Source organism: Colobus angolensis, unplaced genomic scaffold (assembly GCF_000951035.1).
Source record: "Colobus angolensis palliatus isolate OR3802 unplaced genomic scaffold, Cang.pa_1.0 Scaffold75, whole genome shotgun sequence".
NCBI classification, from domain to species: Eukaryota; Metazoa; Chordata; class Mammalia; order Primates; family Cercopithecidae; genus Colobus; species Colobus angolensis.
In genome coordinates, this window is record NW_012121265.1 from 4,832,152 (window position 1) to 4,847,786 (window position 15,635).

At 49.1% G+C, this 15,635-nt stretch overlaps 1 protein-coding gene across 2 annotated transcripts in view; it reads left to right on the forward strand.

The window, feature by feature from the left end:
• AFAP1L2 (actin filament associated protein 1-like 2) overlaps positions 1-15,635 on the forward strand; it is a 112,117-nt gene that overhangs the window by 58,040 nt on the left and 38,442 nt on the right. For both annotated transcript variants that reach the window (XM_011927838.1, XM_011927837.1), the window contains 3 exons: positions 6,796-6,924; positions 13,933-14,007; positions 15,315-15,409. In XM_011927838.1, the coding sequence (XP_011783228.1) occupies positions 6,796-6,924; positions 13,933-14,007; positions 15,315-15,409 (299 nt within the window). The remainder of the gene's footprint in view (positions 1-6,795; positions 6,925-13,932; positions 14,008-15,314; positions 15,410-15,635) is intronic.

A 15,635-nucleotide genomic window follows, 5' to 3' on the forward strand; every position in this document is an offset into this window, starting at 1 on the left:
AGCAGGGTGTGGTGGTGCATGCTTATAGTCCCAGCTACTCATTGGGGGGCTGAGGCAGGAAAATCACTTGAGCCCAGGAAGTCAAGGCTGCAGTGAGTCATGATTGGACCACTGCACTCCAGCCTGAATGACAGAGTGACACTTTGTTTCAAAAAAAAAGGTAAAGTAAAATAAAAATAAGAAAAAAATCCCACTTTCTATGAACAGGACAGACATACAGTAGATACGTAGTAAAGGCTGATTCAGTGTTTTGCATTTTTGAAGAAAAAGGGCATTTGCTCTGAGGTCACCCTTGTTAGGTGGCGTGAGGAGTATATTCTTCCAGAAGCTCATCTTGAGAACTTGAGAGCTCTCTCTGATCAGGAGGAGGATCTTCGACATTTTCCATTCTCCCTGGCATCTACAGGATGCTGTTGCTTCTCGCAGAAAGCTTCACAAGGCTCGTAACTCTGACTGCTCCCCAGCAGTTGGGCTCATGAGGACAATATACTCAGTGGCTTGATCTTGGGAACTGTCGGGGCAGAGGGGTGCATGTCTTTCTACATAAAGCGCAGGTCTGCTCAGTTTGACATTGGGAAGGAAAATCATGCTCCATCTCAGGTCTTCAGCAAACGCAGCTGAACAAATAAAAATGTGTGCATAAAACAGCAGGGAAACCGTGAAGAGTGGCTTTTTCGGCGTGCTGGGAAGACGTTTATGGTTGGGAACTTAGTGACCAAAAAGCAAGACAGCCTCAAAATGAGAAAAGCTGGGGGAGGAGGTCATCTGGAGGAAGAGCTTCACCACGGCCGAGGGCGATGAATCGAGCAGTTGAACCGCCCAGCCCTGCGTGGGCCTTGGAAGTCCCGAACAAGAATCTTATTGACCCTAAGCAGACAACCCTGAACTTTAACAGAGCTGGGATGGAAAGCCCGCACAAGGGCCTACAGTTTCCAGAATGAACAACACATTTATTTCTCCCTCCCTCCACGGGAGGACGAGGAAGAGACCGAAATGAAAGTGTGGGGGATGGTGGGGGAGAAAGGAAATGTGGTGAGCGAGTTCCAGGGCCTCAGGGTGATAGCCACATTCCTCTAAGGGATGCCCACCCCTCCCAGCCCTGGGGGTTGATAAATGTCACTGAGGTTGGCACACTGGGGCCTTGCCTTTGTTGACTGTTATTTCCTCAAGCCTGTGGCTGGACCCTGAAAGGGTGTGTCTGGAAGACAGTCGCTGATAGCCTCCAGTGTGCTTAGCACCTTGTCGGACACCCAAGTCTATAAAACTTGACCCTTGACCGGAAAGAGCTTCTGCCTAGCCTCAGAGATAGACACACAAACAGACGACTGTGCGCAACTGGTTTTGACAGTCCACAACCTAGGGAGGCGGATGCCAGCAAGAGCTGAGTGCCGCTGGTCACGGTGGCTTTATGGAGAAGGGGCCTGGCTGGACCTGAAACAACGATGGATCCAGAGAGGAAGGGAAGGAACATTCTTCCCTTCTGACTCTCTCTCATCCCCCAGCCTATGCTCCTTCAACCCTGGGGCTTCCCCTTCACCTGCCACAGCCTGGAAGAAAAGGAGGGTATCAACTTTGTCCTCAGCAGACAGCACCAAGAGCTGCTCTCCCCAACACATCTGGCTGGCCCACCCACTCCCCGATGGGCAGGCACCATGGCTGCCTGGTTCCCCACGGTGTCTGATGGTTTTTCGCATCTTCACCATCCGGTGCCTACATCGGCAGGTCCTGTGGGCTGTCCCTATCTCGTGTCTCCAGTCCACTCTTTCTCTTCATCCCTATACCCTTTGCCTTGTGGTGTATGAAGGACTGAAGGGCAGGTGCCATGACTCAATACACTTTCCTGGCTCCCTGGGAATGACTACAGCCAATGGATGGATGGCAGACACAAGTGCTTTGAACTTGGACATGCTTGGATATGATCCCCCATGCCACTACTCATCAGGGATGTGGTCAAATCAGGTTGTCATTCAGCCTCCTTAGCCCATTCCCACAGCTGTGCGCTTGCAGGGTGGTTGTGAGAATTCGGGTGGGGGGTAGGGGCAAAGCTAATGGCATGGTGCCCAGCTGCCATGATTAGCTCACACCCTCATCATTCCGTATGCTCTAATGAGTTTATCTAACTGGCCTTCCTGCCTCCATGGCCAGTCCCCTCCCATCCATGCTCTCCACAGCTTCAGGATTATTCTCTCTAGTCTGCTTAAAGAACAGCCTCGCATGGCCCTGCAGAATAAGGCACCAACTCCTGAGCAGAACGATGAAGCCCTCTTCATCTGCATCACCCCCAGTCCACAGTTCTGGCCTCAGAGCCCACCTTCTCCCCTTTGAGGCCCACCCCCACCCACCTCCATGCTCCATGTTCCCCTGATACACAGAGACACTGGGTGGTTTCCCAAACACACATGTACTTTCAGGGCTCAAGTTTTCTGAGCATCTCATCCCTTTTTCTTTTTCTTTTCTTTCTTTCTTTTTTTTTTTTTTTAAGAAGGAGTCTCACTCTATTGCCCAGGCTGGAGTGCAGTGGTGTGATCTCGGCTCACTGCAGCCTCCGTCTCTCAGGTTCAAGCGATTCTCCTGCCTCAGCCTCCCGAGTAGCTGGGATTACAGGTGCACACCACTACCCCCAGCTAGTTTTTGTATTTTTAGTAGAGACAGGGTTTTGCCAGGTTGGCCAGGCTGGTCTCGAACTCCTGACCTCAGGTGATCCACCCACCTTGACCTCCCAAAGTGCTGGGATTACAAACATGAGCCACTGCACCCAGCCATCCCTTTTTCTTAAAATGCCTCTGCCCCTTTCCAGTGAGCTTCTATGCGTTCCTCAATGACGAGCTACAATTCCTTTCCCTGATAAACTCAGAGTTTGCCCCACTTTCCTTATTGCATTGCTGGTCCTTGTAGACATCCCTGGATTAGTTCTCTTCTCACTGTGGGTTCCCTAGGCCTCTGGAAGGGCTGAGGACCCCTTGGGGTCACCTTTGTCTCCCCAGGGCCAGGCCCAGCTCTTTCTACCCTTTGGCTTGGTACATATTGGCTCATGTGGAATAGAAACAAAGGCTATTTTCCAGGAATTGGGCGGCTTTTGGGAATAGCCAAGGATGCGGAAGTGAAAACATACTTACAGTTTTTATGGTTTTTTTTTTTTTTTTTTTTTTTTTCCTGAAGCGGCAGTGGAGGGACAGCCTTGAGAAGTTCAGAATTCAGGAAAAATGCAGCTTGAGACCCCAATTGCCTTACAAGGCCCTTTCACTTTCCCTTGTCCCCTGAAGCTGAGTTCAAGGCTCGCTGTCGTTGTCCTCAATTTATTTTCCCTGGTTTGGCTTCTTTAAGCTCACTGCTTTTGAGTTCCTGCAGCCGACAGGAAACTCATGAATAGTGTTAGAAACAAAACGCAACACAAGCTGAGGCCTTTTAGTTGGGAGAACATGCTTTATTCTTTCTATTAAATGCTTGTGTGGGCCAGCCTAGTAGATGCTGAGTCAATGCTCATGGACTTCATAGTTGGAAATGTTTGTTTGCCGACCATCAGGGCTCACATTTATAAAGCTGGATTATGGTCCCTCCTGACTTTATCTCAGGCAAGAGTTGAAATTTTGCCATCATCGTGCTCCTTTCATTTCCTTGTTCAGTTCAGTTTCCCCACCTTGGTGTTGTCTCCCGTTCTTCTCTGGTTCGGCTCAGTCATCCAGGCCCAGCAGCACCATTGCCTTGGATGAGGGTGCAGTGATGCTGGCAGTGTGGCTCTTGGCCCTTGGTGAGCAAGTCTGGTCACAGCAGGGCACGGGGCTGAGGTCCCCAGCTCCAGCAGAGAAGCTCCCCTGGGTCAGATGGTGGGTGCCCTACTGGTTAAGGTTAAGGTCAACAGGGCAACTTTTGCTGGGTGATGCCCATGGTAACTGATCCTGCCGATGCTTCTCTGTCTGCTGAGAAGCTCCTGTGACCAATGCTCTTTGGGCAAACACTTGACTACCTGGAAGAGCTTCGTCTCTGCCCTGCACTGTGGTGTGCCCAGTGCCAGCCCCCCTCCCTCCCTTCTTGCTGGTTATTTGTAAATCTGCTTAGTGTCATGGTGGGATTGACCAGCAATGCCAGGGAGACAAGGGGGTGGGGTGAGGTGAGCAAATGAGTGCAGGCTTCCCACAAAGTGCCTGTTTCTCCTTAACCACTGACTCGCCCCTAGACTGACACAAATGAAGGGCTGCCCATGCAGACAGAGAGCTCATGCTGGTCTGGAGCAGAGTGATCACAAAGAAAGCAGGAGGTGCCAAGGGTTCTAGATGGTGGGCAGGTTGCTGGGGTTCAAGTTTCAGAACAGCTCATTCATGCGGTAAACTTTAGGAGTTGGTTTCATGGAGACCATTTGGGTGAAGAATTGTTCGGGTTCTCAGTGTTGCGACTGTATTATGTAAGCTAGATAAGTGGAGGAGATGCTTTTAAAAATCCCGTCTGTTCCAATATTTTAGCTAGATAGGACCTGCCAGATACCTGGATTTTTAGTGGGCTTCTCTTTGCTCTTAATCCAGGCCACAGAATTCTTTCAAGTACAAAGTAAGTGGATAGATTTGCTTTGCTTTCATTTACTCGTTTAGTCAACAAATGTTTATTGGACATTGTGCTGGGCCCTGGAAACATGAGCTCCACACAAAGCCTGTCCTTGGAGCTTGCAGCTAAATGGTGACACAGACAGCTACACCATGATGCAGTCAGAGCTTTGAGAGGGTATCTCAGTTTCTTATTGCTGCGGTAACAAATTACCAAACTTAGTGACATAAAGCAACACGAACTCATTAATTTACAGTTCTGGAGATCAGAATCTGAGAGGGGGCCACAGGGCTCTATTCCTCCTGGAGGCTCTAGGAAAGAATCTACTTCTTCACCTTTTCCAGATTCCAGAAGCCACCTGTGTTCCTTGGCTCGTGGTCCCTTCCTCTATCCCCAAAGCCAACATGGTAGCATCTTATCTCCCTGACTCTTACCCTCCTACCTCCCCCTTATAAGAGCCCCTGCGATTACACTGTGATCGCCTGCACAAACCAGGATAATCTCCTTGATTAAATCACATCTGTGAAGTCCCTTTGCCATGTCAAGCAGCATGTTCACAGATTCGGGGGGTTAGGTCATGGACATCATTGGGGGCCCAATATTTAGTCCGTTACAGAGGCCAGTGCTGGTAACATGGGATTATCTGTTAAAGAGGTCCAGAGAAGGTGTCTCAGGAGTATTGTTATCTAGACCAAGACCTGAGGTGTTACAGCAGGTAGCTAGTTAGGTTTGAGCCGGGCAGGAGAGGGCTCCCCACCCCGCCCCACACACTAGGAGTGTTGGATGACCACCAGGTGATGGTCAGGCAGTTGTTAACTGTTTCTCTAAAGAAATAATTGGTCACAACCAGTGCCAGGGAAAGGCAGGCTCCTCATAGAAAACACCTGAAACCAATCAGCAGCTTCCCAATAAGATCTCAGGAGGAGGAGAAGTAAGGCGAGATCCCGGAAGTATGCCAGCATAGAAAACCTCAAGTAAAGCGGTGAAGCCTCATACTTGGTTTCTCAGGTCGCCTATGTAGCCGTCTTCCAAGTTGAACTTTGCTTCTTTTCCTTTCCTTACTGTTCTAAAGCTTTTAATAAACTTTCACTTCTGCTCTGAAACTTATCTGCTCTGAAACTCTCCTGCCTTATGCCCCTCAAATTCTTTCTTCTAAGGAGGCAAGAATTGAGGTTGCTTCAGATCCGTACGGATAACTACCACTGGTAACAGAGGGACAAGTGTGATTTAGCAGAGGGGGAGAAGACCATGATGTATGAAGTCCAGGGAAGGAAAGAGGGGTGCAGTGTCTGGGCTGTGGAGTATGACAGTGACCACGGGTGAGGCTGCTGCAGTCTGCAAGGCTTTGGAGGCCAGGTAGGGCTTCTGAGGAACCAGGTGTGGCCTTTTTTGTTGTTGTTGTTCTTTTTTGATCTGGAGTCTTGTTCTGTTGCCAGGCTGGAGTGCAGTGGTGTGGTCTCAGTTCACTGCAGTCTCTGCCTTCCGGGTTCAAGTGATTCTCTTGTCCTAGCCTCCTGAATAGCTGGGAACACAGGCGCACGCCACCAAGCCCAGCTAATTTTTGTATTTTTAGTAGAGATGAGGTTTCACCATGTTGGCCAGGATGGTCTCGATTTCCTGACCTTGTGACCCACCCGCCTCGGCCTCCCAAAGTGCTGGGATTACAGGTGTGAGCCACCGCGCCCGGCCCAGGTGTGGCTTTTAATCATGGACAACCTGCGAAGAGATTTACTTTAAAGTCATGCAGCCACGACGAGGCTGAGAACCATAGAACTTCAGAACTGGAAGGAACTTTACAAAGCATTTGACCTAAAAGACCTAAGAAGTAAATGGGCCCAAAGTCCCCAGAGAGGATCCGGATGAGAGGAACCCTCGTTCTAGCCACAGCTCTAAGAGCAGAGCTCAGTGGCCCTCAGAACACTTTGGAGGTAGTACAGTCTTAGTTTTCACAAGCACCCTGTGAGTGCAGACGTTTGCAGTGGAGGAGATAGAAAGTCGGCCAACGAGGCCATGGTCACTCTTCCAGCACCTGGTAAGCCTGGGGCTTCAGCGGAGGCTGTTTCTCTCCAAGCCAAGGGCCTGGTTCTCTCTCCCTGTGGCCCTGGAGCTGAAAATCCCATCTTCTGCCCAGTCGCCCCAGACGCTGCCAGACCTCACACCAAACCCTTCCTCTTGGGACCAGAGGGTTCGAGGTGTATCTGAGCTGGGCCTTTGGAGAGAGGGCAGCCACTGTGAGTTTCTTCTGTTTCCTGTCCCTAGCCCTGGAACAGCTGCTGACGGAGCTGGATGACTTCCTCAAGATTCTTGACCAGGAGAACCTGAGCAGCACAGCCCTGGTGAAGAAGAGCTGCCTGGCGGAGCTCCTCCGGCTTTACACCAAAAGCAGCAGTGAGTGTGGGCCCCGGGCGGTGCAGAGGCCTCCATGTGAATAGAGATGGCTGTGAGTCAGTGCGGGCTGCCATAGCTAAGGACCACAGGCTGGGTGCTATAAACGACACTTCTTTTCTCATGCTTCTGGAGGCCAGAAGTCTAACATCAAGATATCAACAGGTTTAGTCCCTTCTGAGGCCTCTCTCCCTGGTGTGCTGATGGCTGTCTTCTCCCTGTATCCTCACATGGGTTTTCCTCTGTTTCTGTGTCCCAATCACCTCTTCTTATGTAATTAACTTTTTTGAAGCAGAGGCTCGCTCTGTCACCCAGTCTGGAGTGCAGTGGTGCGATCATGGTTCACTGTAGCCTAAAACTCCTGGGCTCCTAAGTAGCTGGGTCTACAGGTGCATGCCACCATGCCCAGCTATCTTTTTTTTCTTGTATTTGTTTTTTGTAGAGATGGGATTTCACCACGTTGCCCAAGCTGGTCTCGAGCTCCTGGGCTCAAGCCAGGCACCCTGCCTGGGCCCCTCAAAGTACTGTGTGAGCCACCGCACTCAGACCTAATCTCTTCTCTCTCTCTCTCTTTGAGACAAAGTCTTGCTCTCTTGCCCAGGCTGAAGTGCAGTGGCATGATCTCAGTCCACTGCAACCTCCACCTCCCAGGTTCAAACAATTCTCCTGCCTCAGCCTCCAGAGTAGCTGGGATTACAGGTGCCTGCCACCATGCCCAGCTAATTTTGTATTTTTAGTAGAGACAGGGTTTCACTATGTTGGCCAGGCTGGTCTCAAACTCCTGACCTCAGGTGATCCACCCACCTCGGCCTCCCAAAGTGCTGGGATTACAGGCTCAAGCCACTGTGCCTGGCCTTAATCTCCTCTTTTTATAAGGATATCAGTCATAGTGGATTAGGGCCACCCTAATTATCTTATTTTAACTTAGTTACCTCTTTGAAGACCCTATCTCCAAATGCAATCATATTCCGAGGCATACTGGGTGCTAGGATTTAATATATGAATTTTGAGGGGACACACTTCACCCCATAACAATGGTGCAGGACTGACCCGACTTGGGCCGAAGCCCCAGAAATCTCTGGCCACTTGACACAGCAGCCCATGAGTGAGGTTTTAAATGAAGTATTTTCAAAGCACTCTTCCCTGCTGGTTGAAAGTAGAGATGCAATAATGAACTGTAATAATAGCTAGGGCTTACTGAACATTCTCATGAGTATATGTAATAACCCATTTCATCTTTAAGACATCCCTGTGAGGCTGGTGCTATTGTTATAGAGGGGAAAACTGAGACCTGGAGAGTTTAACCTGCCCTATATTACACAACCCAAGGGAAAACATAGTTGGAAGACTTTGTAAATTACAGAACCTGGATCCATAATTTTTCTGTCTTTTTAAAATTCAGATCATTTACTTATAAAGTGCACACATGTGAAATAATCAATTCAGTGAGTTTTGATAATTGTATACCCCTGTCTCCTCATCACCCAGAACAAGATATAGAACATTTCCATTATCCAGAAAGTTCTGTCTTGGCCATTCCCAGCCGCCGAACACAAGCAACTATGGTGCTGATTAATGTTGCCTGTGCTGGAGTTCTGTATAAATGCATTCATATGATGTGTGCTGTATGTCTGGCTTCTCTGGAGATTCATTCATCCATGCTGTTGTGTGTCTGTAGTTTGTTCCTTTTATCGCTGAGTAGTATTCCATTCTGTGAATATATCACAATCTGTTTATCCTTTCACTTAACTGATGGCCATTTGGGTTGGTCACAGATTTGAACTATTACGAATGAGGCGGCTAGGAACATTCTTGAAAAAATCTTCCTGTGGACATATGGTTTTATTTCTAGCAAATTCAGATTCCTTTAAAAAAGGAAAACCCTTTTTGTGAAGTCGTAACAGTTGAGCTGATTTTTATGTCAGATGTTTAAGAACTGGAAATGCTGTTTGGGGACAGTCAGGGACCGTGTGGGGGCATCTAATCCATCTGCCTCCCAGCGGGAACAGGTCAAGTCCTGCCAGGGAAGGGAAGTCTCCACCTGCCCCGGCCATCACAGTCCAGAAATGCTTCCTTGTGTCCAACCTGAATCTGCCAGACTACATTTCGAGGACTTTCCCCTTCCCTGTTCCCTGTGGAACTAGTTTCTATTCTCTGAATAAGCAGTCGTAAAGCTGAGGCATGTTGCTATATGCCCATCTGCCTTCTCTTCTGGAGGAATCATCTGCCTTAGCCTCTCATCAGAGGTGTTTTCCTTCAGCCTTTGCAGCTTCCCATGCTCCTGAAGGCTTTGTAGGGAGCGTCCGCCTGCCTGCCGCCACGGGTGCTGGTCAGCAGCACATCAAAGCAGCCCACCGTGGGAAGGCAGATGGGAAATCCACATTACAAAGCGGGAAAGTGAGAGGGGGATGGTTCACTCCATGAAGGATTTATCAGTGGAATCCTCTAAAAAGCACACTCCCCACACCACTTTGATATGCTCCACCTTGAACGCACAATGATAGAAAACGCTTCTGTTGGGAACGGAAACCACCTGTTTGTGATAAGTCTGACCCGTGGTTCTTGGTGCTAACCACTCTGGCAGCGCCTCCTATATGTGGTCTCTTTTTTGAATGAACCTGTGATGTGGCTTCTTGTAGGATGACCTTTTTGTTCTGCCCTTGATCAGCTCTTATAAAGTCAGACCTTCCCCTTCTCCTTGGACTCTGCAGCTCATAGGGGTTGGGAAGCTGCTGAGAACTGGTCATGGGTTCCCCAAGGTGAATCACCTCCAGAGTGCCACTCATGCACAGCCACACTGAGGCCTGGGGCCTGTATTCTCAGAAGCGAAGCCCACTTGTTAATAGCCACTGTTTAACAGAACTTCCCTTCCGGCCCTCTCTGTAGCCCTTAGACTGCAGAGTGGGTACAATAGCAGCCAACATTTATCGTGTACTTTCTGTGTCCCTGTACTTAATGTAGTAAATGACATGGATGACATCATTCGTTCCTTATCCCAAACCTTATTCCCATTTTACCAGCAAGGAAACCAAGCCTCTGAAAGTCACTTGCCTGAGGGCACACAGCTGTGAGGGCAGAGCCAGAGCTTGGGCCTGGACAGGTGGACCTAACCTTGTCCCCCCCTGCTCTATTGTACTGCAGTAACTGTTGTGTCGCGCAGGACAGAATCTTAAACAGACACACCACACCTGAAATTACAGCATTCTTTCCCTTGCCCTCCCAGACCCACCTCTACCCAAAAATTAGCTCAGCCTGTTGAGACTTGTAGGTGAAGGCAAGGTGATCATCTCAAGATAGCCGTGGTCCACACAGGCTGAGCTGCTGGGACTTCCACACATTTTGGGCAGGATGTGTATGTGTGCATTTATACTTTGCAAAGGGAATTGTCTCTTTTGAGTTTTCTGATCTTTTTGTTTTTTTTTTCCTCAGTGTAACACATTTTTCTACCCTCTTTGCTTTTTGTCTGGATGGAGAGGTCCAGGCATAGACTAAGATCTGTTTTTTCAGGGCCTGGCTCCCTGTGGTCTGTTCCAGCCTTCATCAGTGAGAGCTGTGTCCCTAGCATCCCAGCCCTTGTTCCTGCTTCACACTCCTACTCCCACCCTCAGAAGTTCCAAGGACGTTTCAGTGGCTGCCCCTCTGATCAAAAGCACTTCAAATGCTCTGTATCCAGTGGTAGCAAACAGGTTCATGTTCCTCCTCCCCACCCTACACCAGTTCTCTGGGAAGGACCATCCTCTGCAGACCTCCAAGCACTTTGAGCTCATCTTCCCAACACCTTCAGTAGTAGTCATTTCAACACCTTCAGGCTGTAGTCATTTCCCACCCACTGTGTAACGATCAAATTCAGGTATGTCTCTCCTGCCAGACTGTGGAGTTCACAAAGGCAGCGGTAACATCTGTTTTCTGCTGTATCCCCAACACTTAGCACAGTGCTGATGCCGAATGCACTTCTTCAGATAGTTGAGTGAATGACAGAAAGTTCTCCAGCCCAAGGCTGCCACCGCCCAGACAGGACTGAGCGGTCTGGCCTCCCTGTCAGCGGCCTCACTGACTAGGGCCAGGTTTACTGTATTTTTCCCACAATTACAGAAGGTCTTGGGAACCTCTTACTTCCCAACCTGGATAGTCCTAGATTAGCAACCCTCTAGGAATCAAAACTAAGTCAGCCTCAGCCTGCAGCGCACCCGAGGTGGGCCAATGCACCCTCATGAAGTGGCCAGTGTGAGTTTTCTCTGCAACTTACAAATTGTCATCTTAGAAAGCACCTGCTCAGAATCTAACATTTAAAACAATAACATCTTGTCTTTTAATTTTGTATAGGTGTGTGAACTTAGTTAATGATATAAAAAAATAAAACGAACACTGAACACTATTTATGTTCTTCCAGTTCCTCTTCTGATCCTTATCAGCATTATCTGAATATTTTGTGGTTTTCCTCTGTTTTCTGCTTTACATTATTTTTATATTTAGAATTGCTGCATGCACACATTTCCATGTGTTGACAATTCATATACTTTTTCTTTTTTTGCTATTCTGAAACATGATCTTATAATCAAACTCTAGGTCTTGCATATCTTTGTAAACAGACACAGAGCTACCTTGCTAGTTTTCACGATTGGGTAGAGTTCAATGCTGGGTGAATCCTAATGTTTAACCTATTGGTAGACATTTAAGTTGTTTTTTTTTTTTTTTTTGAGACGGAGTCTCGCTCTGTCGCCCAGACTGGGGTGCAGTGGCACTATCTCAGCTCAATGCAAGATCTACCTCCTGGGTTCACGCCATTCTCCTGCCTCAGCCTCCAAGTGGCTAGGACTACAGGCGCGTACCACCACGCCCAGCTAATTTTTTGTATTTTTAGTAGAGACAGGGTTTCACCGTGTTAGCCAGGATGGTCTCGATCTCCTGACCTCGTGATCTGCCCGCCTTGGCCTCCCAAAGTGCTGGGATTATAGGTGTGAGCCACCGTGCCTGGCCATATTTTGTATTCTTTTTTTAAAAAAAAATTCATGCAATATTGTAGTGAATGTCCTTAAATACAATTTTCTTTAAAGGCTAGAGTTTATTTGTAGGATAAGTTTCTGGCAGTAGAAATGCTGGGTCAAAGAATATGAACACAAAAATGTATCCTCCAAAATCATCTCTAAAATGGCCATGCCAATTTATACACTCTTCAGTAATCCATTTAGTTTTTAAACATGACTTGCTGTTGTATATGTTGATGTGCCATGGTTTGTTACCATTTTCCTGTTGTTGAGCCTTTCAGTCACGTCCCATGTTTTAAGCTGTCATTTTTCGTCTTAGTTGTAAGGTTACCTTACCTTTCCAAACCCCCTAGTATCTGAGTTTTGTACTCTTGAAAACTGAAGAGTTTGGTTAAAACAGGCACTATTTCATCATGATTGTTTTCCATACTATGCAGACAAGAAAACGGAGGCACAAGGGTTAGGTGCTTTACCCAGAATTATGCCATTATGGCAAAGCTTTGGTTGAGACGCCCTCTCCTGCCTCTCTCTGCAGGGTACTTTTCCCCTCTGCCATGCTCTGGAGAAGGGACTGACCCAGCCCCCTTTGAGTCTCAGTGGGTGGGAGTCTGTGAGTTTCGGTTCGCTCCATTTGTACCTCATAGCTCCCACCATAAACTGCTGCAGTCCCTGGCACAGGGGTGACGTTGCTGACTGGTCCTGGCAGGGCAAGGCACTAAGATGACAACCCCAGGTGCCGTTCACTGAGGCTGTATCCAGCCCCATCCTGTTCCTCTTGGCTCTTGGGGCCCTGCTTATGCAGGCCTGTTGGCTGGAGTTTGGGTGGTCTGTGGCCGTGGAACAGAGTGATGCTGAGCTGCTTCCTTCGCCAGAGGTTAGAATTGGGTCCTTTGGCTCAGTAACGCAGTCTCCAACCACTGGAATTTATCAGCCACAAGTTTCTAGGAAATGCAAATTAAGGCTGCAGAAGAAATTCAAGAGGATTTTGACAAAGAGAAACCTAGGACAAGCTTCCTCTGAAGACTTCTGAAGAAAGGGTCCTTGGGGGATTGGAAGTGGAGCAAGGGTTAGGAGGCCAGCTTTTCTCTGCCCAGACAGGCGTGGGAAAGGTGACTTAACCTGCACAGAAGTGGTTTTAAAGGAGGGCATGGGTTGTGCCACTGCAGGGTATAATCCATAGGGTAGAGCAGGTAGCTGGTGGCTCTTCAGTTCTTATTCTCAGGATACTCACCGCTTTAAACTCAGAACTCACGTGATTTGGCTATTCAGGTCCCCCTTCACCCGTCCAATGGCCCCCTACCTAGAGGCCTCTGAGCTAAACTTCCAGGTCCTCAGTGTGACCTGGCTTATCTGCACACACTCAGATTAGCCCATTCAAGTAATTTAGACAGGGTGAGAATGACAGGAAATATTTTACAATTTAAATGAAATGCTAGGAAGCCCAGAGACATCTCTACTTGGTGGGACACAAGGCACATCTTGAACTGAAGATTTCTCTTTTTTTTTAAGACGGAGTTTCACTCTGTTGCCCAGGCTGGAGTGCAGTGGTGTGATCTCAGCTCACTGCAAACTCTGCCTCCCGAGTTCAAGTGATTCTCCTGCCTTAGTCTCCTGAGTAGTTAGGATTATAGGCACGTCACCATGCCTGGCTAACTTTTGTATTTTTAGTAGAGACAGGGTTTCACCACGTTGGCCAGGCTGGTCTCCAACTCCTGACCTCAAGTGATCCGCCTGCCTCGGCCTCCCAAAGCACAGGATTTTTATTCCTTAAGTTATCCTTCTGTATCTTACCTGCCCCCGCACCCTCGGCCAGGCTAGAAAACCAGCAGTCAGCAACTTGTCATTTCTCTTTTGGAAATCTGTCAGCTCTTTCCACGTTAGACTATTCTTTCAATCCACTGAAAATGCTGTGTGCTTTTACTGGAACCCAGGCAGACGAAAACGGCTCTGGGGTAACAGGGTTTCTGGCTGGAGGCCCTTTCTCTTCATGAAGTCACACAAAGCCCGTGTCTCCTTCCTTCTGCAGGCTCTGATGAGGAGTACATTTATATGAACAAAGTGACCATCAACCAGCAACAGAATGCAGAGTCTCAAGGCAAAGGTATGAGGCTGGGATCACTGACGGGATGGCCACTCCCGGGATGAGGGAAGGTCCGAGCTGGTTCTGTCCCACCTCTTCCTCCTCCCAGCCGGCACACAGACCCGCCTGGCGGAGTTATTTTTGGAAGCCACATTTTGGTTGGTGGTATTTTGGGTAGATGTATTTTGGGATGTTTCAACAGGCCACCCCCTCCTTGCCCATTGGATAAGGAATCTGGCCCTAAAACGTTTCGGCTGTTCCCAGCATTATCCCAGGAACAGGAAGTCATAATTCAGATGTTCGAAGAAAGCAGCTGTGTGTGGTGCTGATCCCACGATTCTGCCTTTATGTCTTTTGATAGAAGTCTGTTTTGAGGAAGAGGAGAGAGAAATAAATGGTGGTGTCAGCAACTGCCTTAATAGTCACAGACGATGTTCGAAGGTGCTGTCTTTGGTGGAACATTTTGTCTCCCATGGGAAGGACATATGTTGTCTTCCATGGTGCCTCCCTCTTCTGCTGTGTTCTGCTCTCTGCTTCTCCCTTAAAACCTCCAGGGAGGGGCCTGGCAAGACCCCGGGGAGGCCCAGAGGTATGCAGAGCTGCCTAGTTGCAGAAGAGGCAGGCTAAGAAGCTCCATCTCCTAACTCCCAAGCCTGTGACTCAAACACAAAGGCTTAGAGGGGGGTGGGAACACAGCATTGCAAAGCACTCAGTCCCGTCAAAGGCTTATCTTTGAGACATCAGCCACCAAATCCCCGAGGTCAGGCTTGCCTGAGACTGTCTGTCCCAGGGCTGGCTGAAATGGACAGGCTCAGAGGTGTCTTTGGCACCTTTCCTTACAAGTGCACCAAGGGTTGGTGGCCTCATTTCCCCAGTGTGGCTCCTTCACTTCCTGCCCCTCAGCAAGCCTGAGACATGGCAGAACTCATCCAGATGAGGTTGGCCACTCTGGTGGGGGTCGCATGCCTTCCGGGTATACTGTGGGAGGAAAGAGCCATAATCACAGGGTCCATGCTGAGAGTGGCTCAATATAGTGGCCACCAGGCAGCTCCTCTGCTGGCCGAAGCTCTGTGGCTAGACCATTTTCTTGACGTGGGATGGGTAGGGGAACAGGTACAGAGGCTGCCAGAAACCCCAGGCACATGGCTGGGGCACTCCTGTACCCTATTCTTGGAGGAAAAACAGCTTCGGCTCCAGAGACGGCCTGCCTGGGTAATTAACACCTCAAAAAGAGGTGCATGTGCATGTGACCGGGCGTTCCTGAGGAAGGAGACCCTGTGTGAGGCTGCTCACCCCTCACCGAAGCCTTCTCCTTTTGCTGCCCGCAGTGCCTGAGGAGCAGGGCCTGCTGCCCAATGGGGAGCCCAACCAGCACTCCTCAGCCCCTCAGAAGAGCCTTCCAGACCTCCCGCCACCCAAGATGGTAAGTGTCAGTCCAGGACCCCTGATTTCCCTGACGTGAGCCCCTTGAACTTCCAGTTGTCCTCACAGGTGTCAGCTCACTCAGTGTCTGGCATTTTCTGAGCAACTACTGTGTTCAGGGACTGGGACAAGGCGCAGGTAGGGACAGAGCAAGGGTAAACCTGCCTACAGGGGATGTGCTTGGGGCCGCAGTACTCCGGATGCTGAGGGTGATGGGTCTGGGGAAA